General features: G+C 41.3%; 1 protein-coding gene across 3 annotated transcripts in view; it reads left to right on the top strand.

Moving 5' to 3' along the window:
• Positions 1 to 15,950, top strand: part of ADCY10 (adenylate cyclase 10) — an 84,383-nt gene that overhangs the window by 3,261 nt on the left and 65,172 nt on the right. For 2 of the 3 annotated variants that reach the window (XM_072830466.1, XM_072830464.1), the window contains exons 2-8: positions 3,578 to 3,775; positions 4,448 to 4,552; positions 6,086 to 6,124; positions 6,320 to 6,463; positions 7,370 to 7,575; positions 9,525 to 9,621; positions 14,349 to 14,437. In XM_072830466.1, coding sequence (XP_072686567.1) covers positions 3,628 to 3,775; positions 4,448 to 4,552; positions 6,086 to 6,124; positions 6,320 to 6,463; positions 7,370 to 7,575; positions 9,525 to 9,621; positions 14,349 to 14,437 — 828 coding nt within the window. In that variant the 5' untranslated portion in view covers positions 3,578 to 3,627. Of the gene's footprint in view, positions 1 to 3,564; positions 3,776 to 4,447; positions 4,553 to 6,085; positions 6,125 to 6,319; positions 6,464 to 7,369; positions 7,576 to 9,524; positions 9,622 to 14,348; positions 14,438 to 15,950 lie in introns of all 3 variants that reach the window. The other variant, XM_072830465.1, reaches the window with a different exon arrangement.

The following is a 15,950-nucleotide window of genomic DNA, read 5'->3' as shown; positions in this document are numbered from 1 at the left end:
CCAATGCTCTAGATCAGATTTGAACACTACCTGTATACCTTAAGATTGCTTCGTATCCCAGTGGCCAATAAGCATATGAAAAGTTACTTAATTTCATTAGTACCACCAGGATTATACAAAACCACACATACCACCACTCACCTATCGAGATAGCTAAGATTTTTTAAGACTGGCAGCAGCGTGTTGGCTGGGAGACAGAGATTCTGAAGTCTGATTATCTTGCTCATATGGTGTATATTGGTACGACCAATTTGGAAAACTGGCAGGATCTACTCAAGTTCAATATATGTATATCCTGTGACCCACCAACTCCACTCCTAAGTAGATGCCCAAGCAAAATGCATGTGTGTTACCAGAACATATGTACAAGAATGTTCTTAGCAACATTGTTTCTAATAGCCTAAAACTGGAAACATCCAATAGGTCAGTATTAAAATAGAAATATTTTCCAAGGATGTAACTTTTTAGGAGAGATTTGATATAGTTGATGAAATGAGCCCTGTAAAAAATTGGAATATTCTACATAAAGTAAATATTAAGTGTAATGTTCATCAGGGAATACTCTTGGGATGAGTACAATGGATGAATTCTTGTGATCTAATCAGCTGGTGAAATACTAAACAGCTCTAAAAAGGAACATTATTGGTACACATACAACATGGATGAATATCACAAACATTTGAGAAAAATGAAAGCATATATATAGTATGATTCTACTTATGTAAAGCTTAAAAACTGGTAAAGGTGACCTATGGTGTTAGAAATAAGGAGAGGGGGTTACCTTTTGGCAGAAGTGTGAGGGCATGCCTGGGCCATAACATGAAAGGAGCTTCTGTAGTGGTAATGTTCTCTTTCTTGATATCAGTAGGAATTACATGGATTGTTCATTTTATAATAATTCATAAAGCTATACCCTTATGAATTGTTCATTTTCCTCAACATGTTATGCTTTAATAAAAATGTTTTTTAAAAGATATTTTTTAGCTGCATGGAATTTGCAATGTATCTAGTTTTTCACACCATATGCCTATGCATTTGATTTTGTTAAAATTCTACACATAGCAGTTTGTCTCTGTTCTTCTGAAATTTTATTATCATTTTAGTCAATTAAGATATTTTAAGATCCTGATTCTGTTATTAAGTACCTTAGCTCTCTCTCCAATTACATCTTTAAGTCCTCTAGCATGCCCATGGAGACTGCTGTCTGAGTGGATAACAGAACACAAATGAATATCCTTTAGGTTCGGATTGTTAACTGTGTTAAAAGATAACTGTGTTTTTATCACTCTTATAATTTTGTATCTTACCCATGAGGATGTGAGAAATTTGGCTAAATGCCTTGTTAAAGTCAAGATATATTTTACCTACAGCATTCTATTGATTTAAAAATTCAATAACTCTTCAAAAAAGGAAATAACTTTGTTTTTGGCTCTAAATCTATTTTAACTCCTTTTAACCACCTCTTGCTGATCTAAGTGCTCACATATTAACAAATATTTGAATTATTACAAATATTCCATCTCTGTCTCCCACTGCACACATAGTAGAATTGCACTTTCACACTTATTTGAAATTGCGTTCACATAATTTTCTTTAGCCAATGTCACGTGAGTTAGAAGAGAAATATGTCACTTTTGGGAGGACACTTTAAGAATGAGTCTACCCCATCAAATCCTTTTTTCCCACTGTCTTGCTAGCCAGAATGTCCCAGCCTGGATCCCAATGTGAAAGCAATAATAGAGCAAAGCCTCAGATGACTACAATAGACATGTAGCACAAGTAAAAAATGAACAGGAAATAAGCCTTTATTTTAAGCCATTGTGATTTTGGAGTATTTGTTAATGAACCATAATCTAGCTTATACTGACTGAGACACTGTATTTACCAGTCTGTGTTTTCTGTAGCCACATCTTTTGAAATTTGGAAGAGACATGCCCCTCTCCAGTTTTCCAGCTCCTCTCTTGTTCCCAGGATTAACATCTGTCCATTCTTTCAATATTTGTGTATATAGGTTATCTCAGGCTGGCTACTTGAATTTATTTAAAATAAGTGCTTTTAAATACCTTCTTATCTTGGAGTTCAATTCTGTCTTAACAAGATTTGTTATACTTTTCATATAAGACTTATCAAATTCAGTATCTGAAATTACTTATTTGATTTACATGTTTTCTATTCATTGTTCCTAGCACATGCTGTGGTTTTTTAATTGAGTTTTTAAATGCTGCCCCTTTTTTTAACCTTGGGTATGTGTTTCTCTTTTGTTCACTCTCTCACATTTGAGTTTACCAAGGCTTTTCCTTTCCTTTACTCAATACCTAATATTTAGTACTCCATTTTAAAGGTTTCTGTACATTTTAAAATTTGCTAAATATACTAATGTTTTCCTTGTTTTGTTAAAAAAATGTTTTTCTTAAGTCTGTGATACGTGTTTACTGTCTCACTTTTTCCTTCTAATGCTCATGTACCCCAGTATGACTTGTGTCTGGTTGAAATTACCAACCAGTTCCAACCGGTCAGTAACAGTTCCTTTTTTGTTTTTAAACTCTCTTGTTATCTGTATTACTTATTCCAGGAACTTGGATTGCTCTGAATATATCGGGTGTCCTATTTCTGTTCACGATCATAGAGCATGATTTTTACAACATTCAGGCATGAACATTTAATTGATCCCAACAGCTAAAGGAAAGTCTTAGGAAATTCTGGTTTTCTTAGAACTAGGTGGGCAATAAATTAAAATTTCAACATCTCCCTTTTACTTACAATTTAAAGCCTTAAACACACACACACACACACACACCTTTGAATTTCTTCCCTCTTTTTATTTAAGACTATACCTTAATAAACTTAATCTCTCTTAATCTCTTGCTTATATGTGATACGTTGCTTTACTACTCACCTTTATATAAATACCCACATAAACTCACATCTATACTTTTTTTTAATTTTCAAAAAGGAGGGGGAGCCTGGGTGGCTCAGGCAGTTGGGCGTTATCTGCTTTCAGCTGGGTCATGATCTCAAGTCCTGGGATCAAGGCCCATGTCAGGCTCTCTGCTCAATGAGGAGTCTGCTTCTCCCTCTCCCTCTCTCCCTCTCTGTACTCTTCCTCTCTCTCTCAAATAGATAAATCTTTTAAAAAAATATTTTTTTTTCTGAAAGGAGAAGAAAAGAATGGGAGACCGAAATGGAAGGAGAGAGGAGGATGAACCATGAGGACAGGAGGAGAAAGATCACGAGCTGAGTGGATAGTGCCACTGGCTCCTCTTCAACAGGGCTTGTGTCCCGAGGGCCCATTTCTTCATGAAAATGAATGGACTCATTCAGCTATCCTCTTTCACCCCATTCCATTTATAATAGTGCTCATATATTTCACAGCTGTTCAGGATTGGGATACCCAGCGAGTCAGGGGTTCTCCATATAGAAAAGTAGCCCTTTTCAAGTGGGACTCAACCCTTCAGGCATCATCACCACATAAATAAGTAGTCTGTAGTTTAGAACAAAGCAAGTGGAGAAAAAGAAATAGGAAAGTGAGTAAATTAATTTAAGTCAGATTTCCTCCATTCTCAGCTTTTCTTTGTAGAAGGCCTATTTGGAGACTTTTTGCTGTGACCCTGAACTTTTGCCTTGAACATGCACACTCGAAAAGAAGAATCACAGGACCGGGCCATCGTCAGAATAGCAGCTCATTTACCGGACCTCATTGTCTATGGAGACTTCTCTCCAAAGCTACCCTCTGTGGATTATTTTGATGGAGTCCTGATGTTTGTTGATATTTCAGGCAAGCGCAGGGGGAATTCTTTCATGTGGATGAACACACACAGCTTGATTGCTGGGGGGGGGGGGTGTCATTTTTGAGCTTGTGTGCTATTACAGCAGATATTCCCATGAAGAAAACAATGGAGGAGGGATACCCTGTGTACCTGGCCCTTTCGTCTTCCCTTACCCAGCATGTCCAGTCATGGGCAAACCTTTAAGATGCCCCAGTCCCATGCTTGGAACTTTAGGCTCCATGTCCCTGCCCAATTTCACCAAATCTAGCTCCCAAGCCCCACACACCTCTAGGCAAACTAGACCTCAGGAAATGGTCTCTTCAGATGTTGTTTACATCCTAACAGTAAGCTTGTCACCTCTTCAGGAGTGTTTACATTTTGTGTGTTTTCATTACCATGGAATGAAGGTTCTATACCAGTTAAAGGAATTGCGGTCTTTCCTGTAAAGGGTGAGAAATTTGGAGGGAAGAAGTAGCTGGCATCTTTCCCTGACCCTCTAAAATAATAAGCTTAGATAGGGGAGGCTGCATATTTGACACTTGACCAGCTGAAGATCATTGAGAAGAGACCTTGCCCATTCTTAAAAGCTGAGGCGCAGTGCTCTCCAGTGAGTTCCTCTTTTCCTGGCTCTGCTTGGTTCCTCCAAGCAGCCAAGGAAACTAGGTGAACATTTATTACAGGTTTTACTGCAATGACTGAGAAGTTCAGCACAGCCATGTACATGGACCGAGGGGCTGAGCAGTTGGTGGAGATCCTCAACCACTACATAAGTGCAATAGTGGAGAGTAAGTGTCCCCATGGGTTTCTGACTTAAGTATATTTCACCTATTGTTTCTCTGTATTTTTTGGTTATAACCAGTTAGAATGCTATTTTTATTTTCCTCATGAAATGTGTAAGAAACCAATCTCTTTTGAAATATAATATAGTGTAAGTAAAGGAATGTAACCAGACCTCACTAATACAGACTATTTGAGGGAAAGAGTGTTTTGCACCAGTTAAAAGACTGAACTAGAGATTACCTTTAAAGAACTTTAGGGGTGCAGGGCACCTGGGTGGTTCAGTGGTTGAGCATCTGCCTTTGGCTCAGGGTGTGATCCCGGGGTCCTGGGATCAAGTCCCACACCAGGCTCCCACTGGGAGCCTGATTCTCCCTCTGTCTGTATCTCTGCCTCTCTCATGAATAAACAAAATCTTAAAAAAAAAAAAAAAAAAGAACTTTAGGTGTGCCCAGATGGCTCAGTCAGTTGAGCATCTGACTTCAGCACAGGTCATGATCCCAGGATCCTGGGATCTAGCCCCACATTGGGTTCCCTGCTAAGCGGGGAGCATGCTTCTCCCTCTCCCTCTGCCCATCCCCTGTTCATGCTCTCTCTCTGTCTCTCTCTCTCAAATAAATAAATAAAATCTTTAAAAACAAAGTAAAGAATTTTAGTTATATTTAATTACTCAAAAAAGTGAGCATCAACATAACCCAAATGTAGTCTTTAAGATAAGACTACATGTATGAATAGATAAGTGATTTATAAATAACTCATTAGTGCTTTGTCTTCTAATGAGGAATTTAGAAGCACGACTGACTTTTCAACCTCTGCCTGCCATCTTGTTTGTATTATTAATTTGACCTATTCATGAAGAAAAAGATGTACTCTATTAAGGTAAACTCGAGGTCTAGTCTTTTATCAGGATGTAAGTTTCCTAGTTAATATTTTAATATTACCCACTAGACGAAAGTTAATGTTCCTTAAAAGCAGAAACCGTATCTAATTCCTGTTTGTGTCCCACTCAGTACAATGGTACTCAACAAATTTGTGATGATGCATAAAGAAGAGGGGAAAATGCCCACTTCTGTCATAAAGGCTAAACAAAATACAAGTTGGTAGTATACAAAACCCAAGTTGACCCTAGTGGTGGTTTCCCAATTTTCTGATTCTCACTTCTATGGAATCCTGTCACTCATCCACTCACCCATGTCACTCAAGCCCCAGCTTATAACATAGATTGACCAGTAAGAAGCATTCCACTATCAGGGGAGTAGGTGGTTATCCTCAGGCCTCCCCAGAAATCCCACCTTCTTTTCTATTTTTTCGCATTCCCAGAAACAGAGCATATGCATCATCTAGTTCAATGTGTATATTCTATACTTGAGGAAACACACTCCAATGGGTATAAGCGACTTGTCTCAGACATCCTTAATATAAGTTTTTTCTCTGAATTGTTCTTTGGACTGAATTTCTATTCCATGGATGGAGAATGAATTGTTATTAGTTTTAAGAAATTAAGAGTTTGATTTACCTTATTTTCTTTTTTTTCCCCTCAGAAGTGTTGCTTTTTGGAGGAGACATCTTAAAATTTGCAGGTATGGGGGCTCACAGAGATGGGAGTGGTAAGGAAGGAGTGCGAGGTGCCTGTGCTCTCACAAAGGAGGTGCTTCACAGAAAGCGGTGGCTGGCTTGAGGCATGTCTGAAGAGGAAGTGTCTATATAGATTTCAGACAAAACAGACTGGCCCTCAGGGCAGTTCAGGAGCCCTCCAGTGTGTCTGTCTCTTCAAGGTGATGCACTGCTAGCCCTCTGGAAGGTGGAGCGAAGGCAACTGAAAAACATTATCACGGTGGTAATTAAATGTAGCCTGGAGATCCATGGATTGTTTGAAACACAGGAATCTGAAGAAGGCCTGGATATCCGAGTCAAGATCGGTAAGTCCTGAGAAAGGGGAGCTGCTACAGCAGTCTGAAAATGGGTCTCAACCCCTGAGGTGTCTCTCTCCCTAAGAGAAAACACAGAATATGGTGGAACATAGTGGCTCAGCCCACCCATCGTGTCTTGAACTTTGGGGTTGGGCTAACCAGAATGAGTTTTGGCATCCTCACTAGTGAAGGGAATTTGGGCTAATCCTGACATCTACCTCACAGGCTCCAAGAAGTGAGTTTAAGCAGTTAACATAAATACCCACTCTGCAAGTCTTTGTTATCACTATTACTGCTAGTATTGTCAGGTCTTGCCGCTGTCAATCACAGTAATTTAAAGGAACTGTGTATCACCTATAGGTCGTTCATATACACATTTTGTATACGTGTCATATTTCACAGCATTCTGTCTTCTGTCACTGAGGTACCAAAAGCTTCAGCTCTCAGCTTGAAAACAATCAGAGGGCACAAGGTTGGAATGGGAACCTAGTTGTCAAAATATCCACTCCTTTCCCCTCTGCCTATTGCTGAAATTCAACCCTAAAGGTTTCTTCTTAGTTAAAGCCTCCATCTCGGACAAAACACATATCCTCTCTGAAAGGAGTTACTAAAGTTATTCTCTTACTCTGAAGTACAAGTAAATTGAAGAAAAGATAAAATCACTTTTGGGGCTGATGGGGCCATCTAGAGAGCAATGTCCAGAAAGATGAAGACTAGTAGCCAACTTTCTAGCTCTGGGAGAAAGAAGAGCTTTGGAAGTCCTGGGCCCATAGAGGCATTTTCTGATTCCTGTGTAAAGTCTTAGAAACTACATTTTGCTCTGAGGTAGTACAGTCACATCAAGATTCTGACTGTCCTGAGAACCAGTGCTGCTGGGGAATAATCCAGAGCTTCTCGTGCTTGCCTCCCTGCCAGCACTGGCTGCTGGCCACATCACCATGTTGGTCTTTGGAGATGAAACACGCAACTTCTTCCTGGTGATTGGTCAGGCAGTAGATGATGTGCGCCTGGCACAGAACATGGCACAGATGAACGATGTCATTCTGTCACCAAACTGCTGGCAGCTCTGTGACCGGAGCATGATCGAAATTGAGAGGATTCCAGATCAGAGAGCAGTTAAGGTAGGTGCAATGTTGTGCTTGCAGAAAGTTCTGTGACTCTGTGCCAGGGGTCGCCTGCAGGAAAGCCACTGGGAAGGCTGGTCCCATGAAGCTCCTGAGGTGGAAGCTCCTCAAGTGGAGACCACCTGAGTTGGACTTACAAGGCTTTAGTCCAGGAGCCAAGGCTGGACATTCCAGAGGAAATGATTCGGCTTCTGTGCTAACTGAAGATACGGACTTTAGGTATGGAGGCCTTTGGTGGAGCTAGTGTCCTTGCTTAAGGAACAGGAAGGGTCTCCTGCCTATTCCCTGGGAGCAGAGGGTTGTCATTTGAGGGCTGCCATTGGCCATCACTTGCGCTACTCAACACCCTCCTAACTCAGGGCCAGGGATCACTGAGGGTAAGGTTAGGAGGCGAGCGGGGGCAGCTGTTTAGTGAGGGGAGAGAGGCTTTCCCCACAGCCCCATCTAGTAGCAAACACCTTGGTGAAGTTGGAGACTAACTATAAACAGAACTGTCTTGGGATATGGCCAGTTAGAGAAACTGGACTTGGAACATATGCAGCAGAGAGGAGGGCTGTGCCTCCAGCTGAACCCAGAACAGGTGACAGAGAGGAGGTGGAGAATTTGGGTAGCTGCTGGTGAAGGCAAGAGGCTCTTCCATATCGTGCATCAGTCTACCACCCTCATACCCACCCATCACTCTTCCTGCCATACTCCCCAGGCTACACCAACTCGCTGGCTCACAATGCCCCACTCCCCATCTTCAATCATTCCCTATACCTTTAGAAATTGTTTTAATTTTAATTAATTTTAGACTCACAGAAAAGTTCAAAATCAATAGTTTCCATATATCCCTTACTCAGCTTCCCCCAATGTTAACATCTTTCATAATCAGAGTACAGTAGTCAAAACCAGAAAACTGGGCAGCCCCTGTGGCGCAGCGGTTTAGCGCCACCTGCAGCTCAGGGCATGATCCTGGAGACCCTGGATCAAGTCCCACGTCAGGCTCTCTGCATGGAGCCTGCTTCTCCCTCTGCCTGTGTCTCTGCCTCTCATTCTCTCTCTGTGTCTCTATGAATAAATAAATAAATAATCTTTAAAAAAAAAAAACAAACCAGAAAACTGGCATTGGTATGATACTATTCACTAATTAAAACCCTTCTTTGGACTTCACCAGTTTCCCACTGAATATCGTCGGTGGAATGTTCCAGGATTCTATCCATGATCTCACACTGCATTTTGTTGTTATTTTTACTTAGTCTTCCACAATATATAGCAATTCTTCAGTTTTTCCTTATCTTATTTGACCTTGATACTTAATAGAATATTGACCATTTTGGTGAATGTCCCTCAATAAGAATATTGACCATTTCAGTGAATGTTCCTCTCTTTGGTATTGCCTGACACTTTCTCATGATTGGACTAAGGTTATTCATATGGGGTGGGAGGCGAGAACACCACAGAAGTGAGTCTGTACCATTTCCATGAACCATGGAGATCCATGGGGATCCTGATCTTGATATGAATCTTATTGCTGATGATGCTCCTACTACATTTTTAGGCATCAGCCCCTTTGTCCTCTTATCCTTATAAGAAAGAAATGATATATAGTTTAACCAGATTTTATTTACATTGAAATGTTATGAAAGAAAAAAAGAAAAAAGTTCCAAGAGTTGGAAAAGTACACAGGTGAGCTGCCTGATGTGGCCTTGTGTGTACACACTAAAGTTTGAGACCTTAAGGACTAATCAGAAAGATTTTAATGTGAGCACATCCAGATTAAAGAAATCTGGATTTCTTTCTTTTTTATTTTTTTCTTTCTTTGTTGTCTAGATATGCCAGTCTCTGTTTTCCATGTCCTGGACATGAAAAAGCATACTCCCTGCCCTTTCTGCTGAAAAATTCTATTCAAAGAATGAGACAACCCTCAGAATAACCAAAAACTTCTCTTTTTTTTCTTTATTTAGGTTAATTTCTTAAAACCACCTTCTACTTTTAACTTTGATGAATTTTTCACAAAGTGTATGACTTTCATGAATTATTACCCTTCTGGTGACCACAAAAGTAAGTAGATTCTGTGGACAAGAGCCTTTATCTCTACCAGTAGTCAATAGGGTCTTATGAACACCAAGGGCCCTATTGTAAGTGGCTGGCCTCCTCAATACACCTCCCAGTCCTCAGCAGCACACAAAAGGAACCTCTTCCCATGCCTAATTACAGCGATTCCAAGTACAACCCTCCTTAGGCCCTCCACCTCTGCTCTGGCAATGAGCCTTCCCCCTCATTTTCCAAACATGTGCAAGTCTGCCCCATGATTAAGGAAAAATAAAACTTCTATGAACCCTACTTTCCCCTCCTAATTTTCACCACCAAAACTCTTAGAAGAGTAACCTATATGTCTGTATTTCCTCTTCTATCTTCTCTTATTTATTCACCCAATAAACTTGGGTAAAAATTGCATATGCCTAGTGTGTGTGTGTGGGGGGGGGGCATGTGTTCACCTACTCTTCAGTCTTGAGCCCCTGACATCTAGCTTCTAGCCACTTCTCCTGTCTACTGAGACCATTGAAGGCAGGGCCAATGACCATCAATTTGCCAAAGCAGGTGACCTGTCTTCATGCCTTATGCTAGCTGGTTGGCCTTAGATTACTCTCTTTCTTTGGACATGAGCTTCGCCTCTTTCCTCGGGTTCATGAATAATCTTTCCTAGTTTTGCTTTTACACCTTAAGCCACCTGTTTTCACTACCTTTGCTTAGTCTCCTTCCCGTTCCTTAAATGTTGGTAATTCTAGGGATCTATCCTTGACCTTCTAGTCTTTCCTACTCCCCTTTTGGAAATCCATTCTATTCATTTATGCCTGACTTCCCTAGGACTCTCAGCAGACTGGGACTAGGGTGGAGAAAGGAGGAGCCTAGGGCATGAAATTTAAGGAGGCAATAGTCATGGTCTTGCAAGTTGCTTGCCTCACATAAGACCCAGCTCTAACTGTCAGAATTCAGCCCTGACTTTTGTCATCATTTCTAGACTCATAAAAAAATTGCCATTGGGTCATCTCCACTAGATGTCAAACAGGTACTCCAACATTAACACATTATTAAAAAGTTGTTAAAGTCAATTTAGATGATGCAAACAATCTTGAATGCTTCATGAAGTGGAGTCTCCTTTAGGAGACCTGCAAAGTGGGGTGGAAGACAAGCAACTTTTATAAGATCTACAGTAAAGAATAAGGAAGCAACAAAAAGAAAATATCCAACTGTCTGGGGCCACATAGTCAACCTTATTTGGGGTGAAAAGATGGAGAGTTGGCTTGCATTTGAGGATTGGCTGGCTAGATACACTGCATTTCTGGTCAACTGAGGCATTTTCAGGGACATGACAGTTCCCGAAGTTTTGGTTTGCTGACCACAGGCAAAAGAAGCAGCTCCAGCATGGGCCTAGAAATTTATTTCGACAATGTCTAAACTCTATGCTACTTGTGTTTCCCCAGCAATTGTTTCTTCCTCCACACTAGAAACTTCAGGAGCATCTTTGAATCATTCTCCTTCCTCATCATCTAAGTACAAGCCTTACATATTTCTAACATTAAAAATAGTAGATTATACTTTTACTAAGCTGTAGTATGTAATGGGGCAGGAGGTGGGACAGGAGGGAAACTGTTGGAAACTTGACCAGGAATGGCCAAGAACCCTACAGCTCCAGAGATTAAGAAGGTCCAGTGACACCCCTTGAGATCTAACTCATCCCATCTCCTAGGTCTTATGGGTGCCTTCAATGCAGAACCTCTTTCAGGCTTTGTTTTGGGCACTGCAGTATCACAAAGCAATTCTGATGCTAGGACCTGGAGTTAGCACAGATTTCATAGGTTAAGTTCTCTCCAAGAGCTTCCTGCAACTTCAGCAACCAACCAGCAATCAGCTCTGGGATCACCAGGCCACCTACACTTCTGACAACTGTCTGTAAATCTAGGGGTTCCCCCCCCAATAATTTACTAGAATGACTCCCAGATCTTAAGGAGGTGCTATGTTTATGATGTCACTTTTATTGTGAAGGACATAAATCAGAACCAGCCAAATCAAGGGAACATAGGATAAAGTTTGAAGAGTCCCTACCATGAGGCTTCTGTGTCCTCAGGGATAGCACCCTTCCTGCACATCTATTGTGTGGTTACCAACCAAAACCAGTTCATCCAGGCTTTGGGTGTTCAGTTTTAATTGGGGTTTTATTAAGTCAGCATGATTGATTAAATCATTGGCCATGTGATTAAACTCAATCTTAAACCCTTGCCCTCCTCAGAGGTCACAAGTCAGGCCCATATCACATGGTTCAAAGCCCCAACCCTCTCCTCCCATGGTTGCTGTTTTCAGCATAACCAACCCCATCCTGAGACCTCATTAGCACAAATTCAGCTGTGGTCCAAAGGTCCTACCATGAAGAACAAAGACAATCCCATTGTTTGAGAAATTCCAAGATTTTGAAGTTACTTCCCAGGTACCAGGACCAAAAACCAGCCAAATTCTTTATTTTACTTCAGGCACACCTACTTCTCCATAACATTGCACTATAGTACCTAGACCTTTATAACTCCTGCCCCCTTACCTCCCTCCACAGTCTGTTCCATATGGTTTCTTCTTCTTTTTTTAAGATTTATTGATTTATTTGAGAGACAGTGAAGGGAGGAAGGGCAGAGGGAGAGAATCTTCAAGCAGACTCCCTGCGGATCGCATAGCCATACTTGGGGTTCTATCTCAAAACCCATGAGATCATGACCTGAGCCAAAACCAAGAGCCAGACGCTTAACTGACTGAGCCATCTAGGTGCCCCATATCATTTCTTCTTAATCTCCGGTACTCACAGCCAGGAGAGAATCTTCACCATCCTTGAACATACTGTGCTCATTCTTGAGTTTCACTGACTTGGTCCCTCTGCTAGGCATGGCCTCCTCAATCCTAGTACCATGCCAGAGTCATTCAAGATCCAATAAAATTCTTGGGGTGCCTGGATGGTTCAGTCAGTTGAGTTCCTGCCTTCAGCTCAGGTAGTGATCCCAGGATCCTGGGATGGAGCCCCATGTCAGGCTCCCTGATTAGTGGAAAATCTGCTTCTCCCTCTCCCCACCCTCCTGCTCTCTCACTATCTCTCTCTCTCAAATAAACAAAATTTTTTAAAAAGATCCAGGAAGATTCTCTAGTTCTCCTGTGAACCTCTTTCTGATTAAACCACTTCATATTGACAACTTCTTCCTCTTTATAATCTATTAACCCATTTGACCTTTTCTTTTCCTTTTTAACTTTTCCACATATGTTATATTTGAACATACAATGAGTAAGTGCCTCCAGGAAAAAGCCCAAGCTTCCTAATTATTTTTTTATTCCTATGTAGTGCGTAGAATGATATTTTGGGTTTTTCTTTTCTTTTTTTTAAGATTTTATTTATTTATTCATGAAAGATACACAGGGAGAAGCAGAGACATAGGCAGAGGGAGAAGCAGGCTCCCCCATGGGGAACCTTGATGTGGGACTCAATCCCAGGACCTCAGGATCATGACCTGAGCCAAAGGCAGACACTCAACCACTGAGCCAGCCAGGTGCTCCCTAGCATGGTATTTTGAATATACTAGGCTTTGAATACACTCAATAAACAGTTTTAAATGAATTTGCTTCTTAATTTATATTCTTTAAGACTTCATTTTTAGTTTTCATCTCTTTTTTTTTTTTGCATTGTCATTCTGTTCCATGCTGAAAACCTATCACCATTTTCTCTCTCTCTCTCTCTTTTTTTTTTTTTTTTTTTAGTTTCTTCAAGCTCATTCCTATCACTTCCTGTTAGCCTAGAGTATGGAACTGTTAACTATCATAGTGATAGGAACCATAGAAATTATGAAACCCAGGCACCTGGGTGGCTCAACAGCTGAGTGTCTGCCTTTGGCTCAGGGAGTGATCCTGGAGTCCCAGGATCGAGTCCCACATTGGGCTCCCTGCATGAAGCCTGCTTCTCCCTCTGCCTGTGTCTCTGCCTCTCTCTGTGTGTCTCTCATGAATAAATAAATAAAATCTTTTAAAAAAATTATGTAACCCCATTGAGGGCAGCTCTGGTGGTGCAGCGGTTTGGCACTGCATGCAGCCTGGGGTGTGATCCTGGAGACCCGGGATCGAGTCCCCATGTCAGGCTCCCTACATGGAGCCTGCTTCTCCCTCTGCCTGTGTCTCTGCTTCTCAGTCTCTCTCTCTCTCTCTGAATAAAATAAATAAATCTTAAAAAAAAAAAAAAAAAAGAAACCTCACTGAGTTTTTTTCCAGATGAGGAAATGAGGGACCACCAGGGCAATGAGGTGATTTGTCCAAGGCCACACAATGAGTTGGTATCAAACCAGGGATCAGAAACCCAGATATCAGAAGTCTCCTGAATCTTACCTGTGCTCCTCTTTCACCTCTGTTGTCCCCTTTATTCTGTCTTCCTTTTCTGTGGTCATACTCTCATCTGTCTATTTGCATCCTCTGTGGCAATAGCTTTAGCTCAAGTCTGTAAATAAAAGTCTCCCCAAGTTCTGAAGTGTAACCACAACTGTAACAGGGTTTTGAGCTCTATGCAACTGAATTGTGGGAAACCTGCAACTTCAAAGAACTTCTTCGTGGATTTTCCTTGGTTCTATTTGGCTACAAGGTGTCCCATAGTCCCCTGACTGGACTGTGAAGACCACCAACTAAGGGAACAGGGATTGGGAGGCTCTTGTCTCTAGCTCTGCAGAACCACGCTTCCTTTTCTGATCCTGCTCCTCCTTCTGCTCTCTTAGACCTCTTGAGGCTTGCGTGCATGCTGGAGTCTGACCCTGAGCTGGAGTTGTCCCTACAAAAATATGTGATGGAAAGCATATTGAAGCAGGTATTTGCACAGTTTAATTTATTGGCTTTTGAGGTGTCAGGGATCTTGGACATCAGGAAAGATCAAGAAAACCAGTAGCTAGTAAAATGTTTCATTAAATTAAGAGATGGGGCTGACTTTCTCCATGTGTGGGTGACTACAAAATGTATTCTTCAAATCGGTATACTTTTAAGAATTAAAGGAGGAGGGATCCCTGGGTGGCGCAGCAGTTTGGTGCCTGCCTTTGGCCCAGGGCGCGATCCTGGAGACTGGAGACCCGGGATCGAATCCCACGTCGGGCTCCTGGTGCATGGAGCCTGCTTCTCCCTCTGCCTATGTCTCTGTCTCTCTCTCTCTCTGACTATCATAAATAAATAAAAATTTAAAAAAAAGAATTAAAGGAGGCATTATTCATAATTACACTGTGACAATGGGCGTAAACCAGGACTGTGTGTTTTATACAACTAGGCAGATAGGAACTATCTTTCCCAAGCAAATAACATGTGGTCACCCTTTCTATATGCCACATAGCAGAAAGATCTCAAGTGAATTAACATTGGTATGCTGTTTCTCTAACTCACTCACCTTAGATCTTGAGCTCTGGGAGTTAACAGTACAGATAATTAGAATGCCCAGAACTACCTCCATTCCCTAAAATTTTCCATTTTTATTCACTTAGATCTAGGCTCTCTTAAATATATTAATTCATGTGAATCTCAACACTCACCATATGCCAGGCATTCTGCTCTTGTGTATTTATTCTTCACAATTCTTGCTAGATATCTTTATTTCCATTTTATATGTGAGAAAACTAAGACCCAGAAGGATACCAGGAATTTTCCTGAGGTATAAAGTAAGAGCTGTAGCTAGGATTTGAATTTTGTTCTGTCTGAATCTTACTTTTTTTTAAAGATTTTATTTATTTATTCATGAGAGACAGAGAGAAAGAGAGGCAGAGACACAGGCAGAGGGAGAAACAGGCTCCATGCAGGGAGCCGGACGTGGGACTCGATCCCGGGTCTCCAGGATCACGCCCTGGGCTTCTGAAGGCAGGCGCTAAACTGCTGAGCCACCCAGGGATCCCCTGAATCTTACATTTTTTGCACATGCTGTACACCTTCCTAATACATGCATGTTTTAACCCTTAATTCCATCAAAATGCAGTTCTGTCTTGGAGGAAATCTCAGGCAAGCCTGAACAGTGGGCAGCTGCCTTCACAGTGTGAGTGGAAGTGGTATCAGAACATACCCCTCCGTCTTCAGCCCAATTTAGAAGCACTACCTCTAGTATCTACAATTGTTTGACTCTTCAAGATTTTTGAAGCTCCAGAAAGACTTCCCCTTCCAACCTCCAAGAGATATAACTACATTATGCTTCTTTAGCTGCAATCAGCTGAGAACAAAGTCTACAGGAATGGGATACAAGATAGACTCCATGAGTCACCAGAAAAATTGTGGGTAGGAATGATGTACAGTGGGTGAAGAGATACAGTTAAGGGAGCTGAAAGGAGGCAAAAGACAAACCTTTCACTACA

The sequence above is a fragment of the Canis lupus genome, chromosome 6, assembly GCF_048164855.1.
Source record: "Canis lupus baileyi chromosome 6, mCanLup2.hap1, whole genome shotgun sequence".
Lineage (NCBI taxonomy): Eukaryota > Metazoa > Chordata > Mammalia > Carnivora > Canidae > Canis > Canis lupus.
This window is presented reverse-complemented; position numbering and strand designations above follow the sequence as displayed.